Source organism: Symphalangus syndactylus, chromosome X (assembly GCF_028878055.3).
Source record: "Symphalangus syndactylus isolate Jambi chromosome X, NHGRI_mSymSyn1-v2.1_pri, whole genome shotgun sequence".
NCBI classification, from domain to species: Eukaryota; Metazoa; Chordata; class Mammalia; order Primates; family Hylobatidae; genus Symphalangus; species Symphalangus syndactylus.
In genome coordinates this window covers 133,314,319-133,326,194 of record NC_072447.2, presented here as the reverse complement: position 1 = coordinate 133,326,194, position 11,876 = coordinate 133,314,319, and the positions used below count along the sequence as shown (strand labels likewise).

Sequence of the window (11,876 nt, the reverse complement as noted above, 5' to 3'; positions counted from 1 at the left end):
ATGGCTACATTATTTATAACAGCCCAAAAGCGGAAACAACCCAAACGTCCATCAACTGAAGAATGGATAAACAGAAAGTGATATGTTTGTACAATGAAATATCATGCAATAATAGAAAGAAATGAAGTGGCCCGGGTGCAGTGGCTCACGCCTGTAATCCCAACATTTTGGAAGGTTGAGGCGGGTGGATCACTTGAGGTCAGGAGTTCAAGACTAGCCTGGCCAACATGGTGAAGCCCCATCTCTACTAAAAATACAAAAATTAGCTTGGCGCGGTTGCAGGACCCTGTAATCTCAGCAACTCAGGAGGCTGAGGCAGGAGAATTGCTTGAACCTGGGAGGCGGAGGTTGCCATGAGTGGAAATCGCCCCACTGCACTCCAGCCTGAGAGCCAGAGCCAGAGGCCATCTGGAAAGGAAGGAAGGAAGGAAGGAAGGAAGGAAGGAAGGAAGGAAGGAAGGAAGGGACGGAGGGAGGGAAGGAGAAAGAGAGAAAAGAACGAATTGATATGTGCTACAACATGGATGAACCTACTTCAGAAACATTATAGTGAATGAAAGAAGCTAGACATGAAAAACTACATACTGTATGATTGCATTTATACGTGATATCCAGAATAGGCAAATCTATAGATACAAAAAGTTAATTAATGATTGGTCAGAGGATACAAATAAGAGGAAATTAGGAGTGGCTACTAATAGGTTTGCAGGTTTTTTGGTGGGAGGTAATGAAAATGTTCTGGAATTAGATAGCAGTGATGGTTGCACAATACTGTAAATATATATAAGAAATCACTCTATTGTACACTTCAAAATGGTAGATTTTTTTCATGTAAATTTGTCTCAATTTTTAAAATTGTCAGAAAAACCTATACAGGAGTAAGCCCTCATTTACTGGAAGTGCTGAAAAATAAAAAAGAACATACGGCCAGCTAGTCAAGAGAACCAAAATAGAGTGGTTTTCTACAAGCCTGGGGAAGAGTTTTAAGAACAGTTAAAAATCACCCAAACAATTTCCCATGTGTTAATTCCATTCTCACCAGACATCCTTTTAATTATTGTTATTGTTTAGTTTCTCAAATTTTCATCTTGATAGAAAATTTGCTGACCAGAGTCTGCAGTCAACTGACCAGAGCCCGCTGGTCTTCTTGGCTGTATTTTTCACGAAAAAAAGAATAAGTTAGATTGAAATTTGGGTGTACAAGTGTTTTCTGGTCATCCTGCTGAGGCAGTTTGACCATTCCTCCTCCTAATTTTAGGTTGGATGTGGACACTCGTGACACTAGATATGCCAAGAGAATTGGAGAGAAATTTTATTACCCTGGGGACTAGTGGGGGTAAGTGAGGGAGGGGTGGGTGCTGCAAACAGGTCTGGACTGCTTTGAGAGAGGCAGAGGAAGTTGGATGGGCCTTTATAGCATCTAGGAAGTGGGGCTGGTGAAAATGCCGCACAGGCTGTAGATTTGCAAGTTTTAAATTTCTCAACTGCACCAATTTTTGTTGCCAGTTTTAAATTTCCCACCAATGCCAAAGAAGGAGGCAGGCTGGAGAATTACAAGTTTTAAATTTCCCACTACAGCCAAAAACAGAGTCATGCCGGCTGTAGATTTGCTAGTTTTAAATTTCCTGCTGGCATCAAAGGAAAAGGTGCCCGGACTTTCTTATCACCCTGACCGGAAGCAGGGACCAACTATGCATGCTCCAAGATTTTGAGACTTCTCACTTTTTTGTTTATTTTGATTATTCCCTGTCTTTTCCTGTAAAGCTTATTTTCAGGGTCAGAAGCAAATAGCTGTATAGAGAAGAAAGAAAAAACTAGCTCAAATAAAAAAAATGGTAGGATTCAGTGACTGGATTTATGTGTGTGTTACGTGAGCCACACAGTATTTTCAGTCTGGGCAATTCTTAAGAGATGAATTGGGCCAGCCGTGGTGGCTCACACTTGTTAATCTCAGCACTTTGGGAGGCCGAGGCAGGCAGATCACCTGAGGTGGGGAGTTTGAGAGCAGCCTGACCAACATGGAGAAACCCCGTCTCCACTAAAAGTACAAAATTAGCTGGGTGTGGTGGCACATGCCTGTAATCCCAGCTACGCAGGAGACTGAGGCAGGAGAATCGCTTGAACCCGGGAAGCAGAGGTTGTGGTGAGCCGAGATCACGCCATTGGACTCCAGCCTGGACAACAAGAGCGAAACTCCGTCTCAAAAAAAAAAAAAAAAAAGAGAGATGAACCAGTACTGCTATAAACCTTGTGGAGAAAGTTGGGAGAAGAAACTTTTACAGTTCAAAGCACAATGTCTAGAAAATGTTTCTGTAAGCAGTATTTTGGCAAGTGTTTTTCTTGTAAACGTATTTACAAGTTCCAGTGATTCTCCCACTTCAGCCTCCCAAGTAGCTGGGATTACAGGCATGTGCCACCACACCCAGCTGATTTTGTATTTTTAGGAAAGATGGGGTTTCACTATGTTGGTCAGGCTGACTGGGGTTCCGATAAGGAGGAGGAGAAAGGTGAGGAGGAAAGGTAAGTGGTCTCAAACTCTTCACCCCAGGTGATCCACCCACCTCAGCCTCCCAAAGTGCTGGAATCACAGGTGTGAGCCACCGAACCCAGCCGTAAATGTATTTTTCCTTAGCATTTTTGTAACTACTATAGGCATCTATATGGCAATTAGAAATAACACAGAGACAGGCAAAACCATATGTTTAAAACAAAATGTGGTAAAAATAACTAGTATTTTGAGACGTGTTTCAAGTACAAAAATATATATATATATATATATATTTTTTTTTAACTCGTGTCTTTAGCCCTCACACACAGGGAAGACCCGGAATTCATGTTTCTCTGTAGTCAGGTACAACGTATTTTTTGGGATGACAACTCCAGGTTAAATGGAGCGTTTGCTTAGAAGAGCTGCATCCACGCTGGTCAATTTCACTTCCTCCGCCGCCTTCGACGGTAAGTAAAGTAGCTGCACATGTAAGTACCAGCCGTCCGTGGGCGGCTAAAAGGCCCCGGATGTTCAGGGGGTGGAGTTGGCCTCTACCCATGAGGCAGCGCGCGCAGTTATATACTCCTGCGCCGTGCTGAGGCGCCGGTTCCGCGCTGGAAGTCTCCGGGGGAGTCGCTGTTGCTGAGGCTGTCGCCCGAGGTTTTTCGCGCTCCTCCCTTTCCTCCTCCTCTTTCTCCTCCTCCTTATACGAACCCCAGTCAGACCGATCTGCTCTGCTCTCGGTAAGCGGCCCCCGCCCCCGCCTGTGCCGCGCGGAAGCAGGCAGCAGCTCTCCCGCGCGGCCGAGGCAGCCTTCCCCAGAGGGCGGTTCTGAGGGTGTCTGGCTGAGGGTCTCTATGCGGGTGCGGATCCACGGGGGTGCGGGGGAGGGGACAGGCTTGGCGGCGTGGTAGTTGGTGGGCCACCATCTTGCGCCGGGCCCTGAAGGGGGAGGGTTTTCTGGAGGTAGAGCCTGGCGGCCCGTGGTTTCGCGGGCCGCGGCAGCTGCGGCAGCCTTCTCACCTCCTGAGTCCTGCCGGTCTGTTTCCAACTCGGTTTGGGTTTTTCATTCTGGAGGCAGCTCCCTTTCGTCTTTTGTACGGTTGATACTGATGTTTGACGGAGACCCGCCCACCCTCAAGTCTCTTCAGTCAAACGAAAAGAGACTTGAGGGGATTCCGAACTTTCAGGCATCAGAGATCCTGTGACCCCCTCTTTCTGCCCAGGTTCCCCCCACACAGGACCGGTCATTCCATGCCCACAGCCTTGTTCTGGTCAAAGGGACTTCCCTTCTCTGTCACAGGAATCGTGCTCCATTCCGTTATTGTCTAGAGGATAAGAGCCCTGAGGAGAAACGTGGAGTTAAATACACTATATTCTAACTAGGAGGTTTGCAGGTTTTACTTAAAGAGATGGAAAAAATTAGGCTGAGGTATACTCCTGCTCTAGAGATGGAGGGAGTTCCTCTCAACTTCTCTCAGGTTTTAATGCTTTTTTAAGGAGAAATTCGAGAGGAAATTGTCAAGTGAACCAGCTTCTGCAAGCACGGGAGACCTTCATCCAGGGGATTCTCTTTGTTTGGAAAGATTTGTTAGTTTTGTGGAGATTTTTTAAATCTGCGACCTTAAATTTTTTTTACTATTGTTTTCAGGTTTGGACTATGAGTTGTAATGTCTTTTAGTGCCCCTAAACATAAAATTGGAACCTAGAAGTAGAGTTTTAAACTGCAAAAGTCTCATCTTAGTATTTGTGAGGTGTCCTGGTTTGGGGGTTACTGTGCAAACTTAATCTCCTTACGCGGAAACTTCATTGAGCCTACAAAGGCACTGATTTGCTTGTAAAATTAGGGCTGTGTACCTTTGATGTTTCTACAGCCGTACACATTCCATTATAATCGTATCTTGCATTTGTGTATTTCATTGGTAGCACCCCTTTTGAGATGGGCTGTAGGGTGTTGATAGAACTGTTTGAAGATGAGGAAACAGCCTCAAGGACAGAACTTTACCGAGGTCATGTGCCTAGGAAGTGATGGAACCAATTCTTAAACCTAGGCTTTCTGACCCTCATTCAGTGTTCAATTTGCTATATTGTGTCTCACTTTTTGTGAGAGTGAGGTGGTCACGGAGAATAAGCAAGGAGGCTCACTTAAAAATTTTAAGAAGTATTATTCAGTTCCTTTTTCCTTTGTATTTTTATTTTTAAGGCTTCATTTTTTTTCAACTTTTTCATACTTTAATATTATTTCTAAGCATGTTGAAGAGTTGAAGAATATCCTATTGAAAAAGTTCTTAGGTTGAATAACTCCAAATCTCAGCTACTTGGTTTTCAGTGAGTTTGTCTTAAGTAGTGATTCAAAAAGATTTGATTTCCTCAGTAATTTTTGTTGTTGTTGTTTTGAGACGCAGTCTCGCACTGTCGCCCAGGCTGGAGTGCAGTGGCGCGATCTCAGCTCACTGCAACCTGTGCCTCCCGGGTTCGACCGATACTCCTACCTCAGCCTCCCGAGCAGCTGGGGTTACAGGCCTCTGCCACCACGTCCGGCTAATTTTTGTAATTTTAGTAGAGATGGGGTTTCACTATGTTGGCCAGGCTGGTCTGGAACGCCTGACCTCGTGATCCACCCACCTCGGCCTCCCAAAGTGCTGGGATTACAGGAGTGAGCCTCCATGCCCAGCCTTCTTCAGTAATTTGAATCAAATATATATGTCTAGACTTTTTTTTCCCAGTGCTCTGCACATTCAGAGAAACATCACTAGTAATGAACTGTAGAAATGACCCCTGAAAGTAGAGTGTTTGTCTAGACTTTATTCATTTGCTGCAAAGTGGTTTTCTTTTAAGGAGTATTTTTTTTTTCATTTTTTTGTTTCCTTTTTAACTTTGTATTGGCAAATGATAATTGTGCGTATTTATGGGGTACAATGTGATGTTTTGATATGTATACATTATGGAAAGAGGCTAACATAGCCATCACCTTACAATTTATCATTTTGTTATGAGAATGTTAGAAATTATTTTAGCAATTTTGAAATATACAATACATTATTAGTATTAGCTGTGGTCACCTTGTAGTGCAATAGATAAATAACACTTATTCCTCCAGCCTAATTAAACTTTGTACTCTTGGATCAACATCTTTTCCCCATCTGTCCCACCCCGAACTCCCAAGTCTCTGGTAACCATCTTTCTACTCTCTGTTTCTATGAGATAAAGTTGTTTAGATTCCACATGTGAGATCATACAATGTTTTTCCCCAGAGACTAAGAGAATCCAGCTGCTTTTTATTAAGATAAATATTAAAAGACATTTGCAAAAATGTAAATCAATATTACTTTTCTCATTAGATTTGTTTTTTAAAAGTTATTCTCATTAAAAGTATTTTTATTAACTTGTAATGGTCTTATAAATATTTTAAATAAAAACATTTGAAATCTGTCTCAGTTTCAATTTCTAATATGAGAAATATCAACACATATTGTCCATATAAACATAAAGCTCATTGGGGTTCTCGTTAAGTTTTAAGTGAAAAGAAATCCTGGGATAAAAGAGTTTGAGAACTACTGATGTGATGCAGTTTATTTATGATATGATTTTAATTGAGCTCTTCATGTGAACTAGATTTGTTTTCTTTAAGTGCTTGTATTCATCAATTTACGGTATGACTTCAGGTAAGGAAGGAGAAGTTGAGAAAAATAGTGCAAAGTACTGTTTAGGAATATTTCACGTGCTTTATTTAATGTTCACAGTAGTGCTGCAAGGAAGGTATTACTGTTTTCGTTTTACAGATAGAAAAACTAAGGCTTACAGAGGTTGATTATACTTACAGATTTGGCAGCCAGGAAGTGGTAGACCAGAAATTCCCACTCAGGTTTTCAGCCCCTATGTCCAGTGTTCCCGTCAATGCACTTACTTACATTTTCCCTGGTGGATAAGTTTTACTCCTATAAAAAGCAAATTGATTAATAATACATACTTCTTGAGGTTACTTTAGGAATTAGTGATCATAGAATATCTTATGAAACTTACATAAAATATTTACAGATTGGCTTCGAAAGGCCAGTAATTGTACATTAGTCTTTTCTCCATATTATATCTTTTACATATGAATTATAATAAAAGTGTATGCCTATAAAGTCTATACCCTGAGTATAATGTAAAACTTCTTTGTAGAAGTATATTTTATTATAGTGCCCTATCCCAAAGCTGACATAAAATGTTTTAAAATATAGGCAAACTTCGCAAAGTATTATGCTAGTGAGTTTTAAATCTTAGCATAAACCAGCTATTTTCTACAAATAAATGAAGTATGACAATTAACAGAGACAAAAGTTGAAAACGAATAAATTAGGATAAAATAATAAAGTTATTAAATGTCTTCTCAAAATGTACCTGGACTTCATGTGTTCAGACTTTCAGAAAAAAAGATAATTTGCATAGTATAAAAACTTGGACAAAGAAAATATGAAGAGCCTCTGTTTTCTTTCTGAATTGTGTCTAATTTGTTCCCAAAACCTACTTTGAAAGTTTGAATCATTGAGATGCCAGTGAAATTGTCTAAGGAACCAAGATATAATCCAGTTTTCTTGGATTTGAGTACTATACCAATTCTTGGTATAAGAAAAACATTTCACAGACACCCCTGAACTTAAAATGTTTGAAACATTCTCAGAGTTCTTACACAACCATAAAACAAAGCAGTCAAGTGAAACTACAAAACCATTGCCATTTGAATCAGCTTTCATATATTGAATGAGTATTTTGCTGAGTCACTGCCTACTTCTATTGAGTTTTTCATACCTACTTATATATACTATATATATAATATATTCCCTGCTTATATATAAATAATAGCAAGGTTTTTTATTTGAACCCTTTCAGTACCTTCATTTCTGTAGCTAACCATACTGTCATTGCCCTTCATTTAGTGCAAATGCGTCATTTAGGTATATAAGGTGGTCACCCAGGGAATCCCCAGAGCAGGCTTATATTAATTTTTTTAGATAGCAAAAGTTAGATCGCAAAACAAAAAGAGAATTATATTGTTATAGAGCTCTCTTGCACAACCTGGAATATATCTATTTTCCTGAGAGGTCTGTTGACCCTGGTTTGAAAAATGGGGTAATCCATTGATGAGTTTATTAGTAGTCTTAAACACAGTTGCCAGAAACCTAGCTCAAAGTAGATTAAACCAAAAATGAATAATTATTTTCTCTCTTAACTGAAAAGCTGTTGTGGATAATTTGCTTCAGGCATGGTTAGCTTCAGGTATTTAAATGGTATCATCAGGACTTGAATGTTTACCTACTCTCCCTTTCTCCACTCCAGAATCTTACAGCTTTGCTATCTTTGTTAGGTTCTTTGGTACTTTTTCTTTACATCACTCCCAAGCTTATATCCTACCAGCTGATTATTTTCTTTCTTTTTTTTTTTTTTTTTTTGAGATGATGTCTCACTCTGTCTCCCAGGCTGGAGTGCAGTGGTGCGATCTCGGCTCACTGCAGCCTCCACCTCTCGGGTTCAAGCCATTCTCCTGCCTCAGCCTCCTGAGTAGCTGAGATTACAGGCACGCGCCACCACGCCCAGCTAATTTTTATATTTTTAGTAGAGACTGGGTTTCACCATGTTGGTCAGGCTGGTCTTGAACTCCTGACCTTGCAGTCCACCCGCCTCTGCCTCCCAAAGTGCTGGGATTACAGGAGTAAGCCACCGCACCTGGCCTTATTATTTTCTTAATAGCATTATTGAGATACAATTCATATCGCATACAATTTACTCATTTGAAGTGTGCAATTCAGTCGTTTTAATATATTCACAGTTGTGCAGCTAGCACCACAGTTAATTTTAGAACATTTTCATCACCCCAGTAAGAAACCCTGTACCCATTAACAGTCACTCCCATTTCCCACCAACCCTCCCAACCATATGCAGCCACTACTCTACTTTCTGTCTATGGATTTGCCATTTCTAGACATTTGATATGAATGAAATCATACAATATGTGGTCTTTTTGACTGTCTTCCTTCACTTAGTATAATGTTCTCAAGGCCCATTCCTATTGTAACATGTATCAGTGCTTCATTCCTTTTTATTACCAAGTAGTGTTCAGTTGTATGGATATATCACATTTTGTTTGTCCATTCCTGAGTTGATGGGTATTTGAGTTGTTTCCACTTTTTGGCTATTGTGAATAATGCCACTGTGAACATTTGTGTGCAAATTTTTGTGTGGACATATGTTTTCAATTGTCTGTCTCTAGGAGTGTAATTGCTAGGTCATGTGATAACTCTGTTTAACTTTGTGAGGAACTGCCAAAGTGTTTTCCATAGTGGCTGTACCATTTCACATTCCCACCAGCAGTGTATGAGGGTTCCAGTTTCTCTACATCCTTGCCAACACTTGTGATTATCTGTCTTTTAATTCTAGCCATCCTAGTGGGTGTAAAGTGACATCCATTAACTATTTAAATGTTTTTTATTGTGGCAAAATACATATACTATTTACCATTTTAACTATGTTAATCTATTTTTAACTTTTTGTGGAATAAACTCTTATAAAACATAGTTGAATTTTAGATACATAAAAGCTGAAACCAAAAAATAACTAAATAGGAATTATAACTATTTATACAGGCAGTTTTCAAAAAAATGAATGGGTTGTGTTCAGTAGGTGTTTCCTGAGTCAGTTACTCAGAATTCATTTTTTTCCCCCAGAAGAACGGTGTATTAAACATGGGTATAGTATCTCCACCTGAATCAGTAGCTGAAATATGGAGCATTCTTTCCTCTTGTGCCTATTTTGATGCCAACTCTGAGTTGCAGAACCTAGAGACCCTCTGGAGTTGCTGTTATAGGAGCTCTGAGATGCCCACTGCATATCTTTGCTGGATATTCCATTTCTCTGACAGCTGACTTAATCCCCCATACAGTTCCTTCCCTTGCCACCAAAATTCTGATGTAGTGACTTTAGGGGTTTTTGTGATAGTTTTAGAAGGCTGCAATCCTTCCCCAAAGGAATCCATGAAGTTGTATGTATTTGTTTATTTTAAAAACTGGAACTAAGTATGGTAACATTCTTTTGACGTGTTGTCCCATAGAAATTCCATAGCTGCATCATCCACTACAGTAGCCGCTAACCACTTGTGGCTTTTGAGCACTTGAAATATGGCTAGAGTGACTGAGGAGCTGGATTTTTATTTTTTAATTAAGTTGAAGTAGCCACATGTGGCTAGTGGTTACCTCATTGGATAGCACAGCTTTGGACTGAAGTTATGGCTCTAATGGCATCTAAAGATTTCTGACTTTTTAGAGCGTTTATGAGCATACCAATTGAGACTCTTTGGTGGCTGCATTGGGCCTCAAAAGCTATCTCTATAGCCATAGGCAGTAAATATGACTTGTTTATATAGACACTTGTACATTTAGTAATCATTTTAGGATGGTTATGCCAATAAATATTTTATATGATCATTTAATTAAAGTGTTAAGCCAGGCACAGTGATGTTCACCTGTAGTCCCAGTTACTTGGGGGGATCGCTTGAGCCCAAGAGTTCAAGGCTGTGGTATGTGATGATCAGTCGTGCTTGTGAATAGCCACGGCACTCCAGCCTGGGCAACATAGCGAGACCTTGTCTCTAAAAAATAAAAATTAAAAAAAAAAGTGTTGTATGAGTCTCATATACTGTGCAATTGTGACTTTAAAAAATTCTATGCTCTTGGTAGCAATAGATCCTTAATGTTGAGCAAGAATTGTCATGTATTTATCTGCGTGACATATGTATTACCTTAATTCTAATTTAGGAACAAGCACTAACTATCCAAGTAGTTGAGTTTAAAGAGATTATTCAAACATTTGTATCTTGAGTTCTCGTGCACTGCACATACCATATATTCTACATACAGAATAAACACTTTTTAAATACTATTTCAGTTATAAAACAAAAAAGGTAAAAATCGGACATCAGAAATCTAAAGTAGGATATTCAAGTCAGACCTCAAAACTAGGGACATTTACTGAATTACAGAATTCACTAGAGACTCTTGTAGTAGAAATACAAACATTTATACAAGTAACTTCTTCTGGAGTTAAAGTAATATTTTCCGCTTTGCTCTAATTTCGTCCAAATAATTTGGAATTAGGGAGTTTGCTTTTGCCAGTTGGAAGATAAAGACAAACGTGGAGACTGAATTAGCTCTGTATATCCTACTTTAGATTTCTGATGTCCGATTTTTACCTTTTTTGTTTTATAACTGAAATAGTATTTTAAAAGTGTGTATTCTGTATGTAGAATATATGGTATGTGCAGTGCACAAGAACTCAGGATACAAATTCCTGTTTTAGAAAGCAATTCAAATTTTTTTTGATAATGTTTAATGTAACAGCTTTTTGAAAAGCCCGAAGAACTGTAGACAGATTGTAAACTTCTGAAGGCAAGGACTATGGCTTATTCATCTTTATATTTTCCCTAGAACCTAGCACAGTACCCTGAGCACAAAAGGCAATGAACAGTTACTTAATAATGAATTGTTTTATTATGCAATTTATCCAATTACTTTTCTGTTACTTTTCGGTTCAGAGTTGATTCGAAAAACTAAAAATATCTAAACGTATGTGTTTTCTTATAGTAATAATATTTCTGAAATGTGAAGAATAGGAATCAGTTAAAGATTAATGTCAGCATTTCAGAATTCAGATTTACTAAAACATATATTACAGGGTAATTACTCATTTTTGCATAAAGATCCCTTTTGAAGTTTATTTGTAATCTGATAACTCCGATTTCTTCAAGTAGTAAATGTTTAATACATGTAACTATATGTTAAATGTATTCATTTGGGAATAAACCAATTACAGAAAATGAATTACCTGTGTGTATTAAACATATCAAACTCAAAAGGTGGGCTTTTATAGGAGAAAAAGACTTAAATTTGTGTGCATTTAATTTAACAAAATCCACACTAGTAGTAGACATCTTTATTTTAGAGGGTGGAAAACTGAGACCTAGCTTACTGTCTTGTCTGGAGTCATATGGTGAGTGTGCTGGAGATCAAAATTAGACCCAAAGATTTTGGATCTCAGGTTTCATGTTTCAATACTTGGTGTTACTTAAAGTGACTCATAACATTGATTGATGTCATGTGTTCGTACTTAGGTGACCTTGCAACTTCATGGATGACGACAAACGTTTTCAACCGAAAAGTAAGTATTTCCGCTGTAGTTGATACTAATAGGCATGATTTTTGTACTGTAAACCTTTCAAAAGAAAAGGTTAGAGACAGAAGTGGGCACATTTTCTTAAAAACAAATATTTATTTATTTATTTATTTTTATTTTTTTGAGACAGTCTCACTGTGTCGCCCAGGCTGGAGTGCAGTGGCATGATCTCGGCTCACTG

At 39.0% G+C, this 11,876-nt stretch overlaps 1 protein-coding gene across 2 annotated transcripts in view; it reads left to right on the top strand.

The window, feature by feature from the left end:
• The first annotated feature begins 3,052 nt into the window (after positions 1-3,052).
• Positions 3,053-11,876, top strand: part of ZNF280C (zinc finger protein 280C) — a 68,953-nt gene continuing 60,129 nt past the window's right edge. The window contains exons 1-2 of one of the 2 annotated variants that reach the window (XM_055267830.2): positions 3,053-3,231; positions 11,634-11,680. In XM_055267830.2, the coding sequence (XP_055123805.1) occupies positions 11,650-11,680 (31 nt within the window). In that variant the 5' untranslated portion in view covers positions 3,053-3,231; positions 11,634-11,649. The remainder of the gene's footprint in view (positions 3,232-11,633; positions 11,681-11,876) is intronic. The other variant, XM_063634739.1, reaches the window with a different exon arrangement.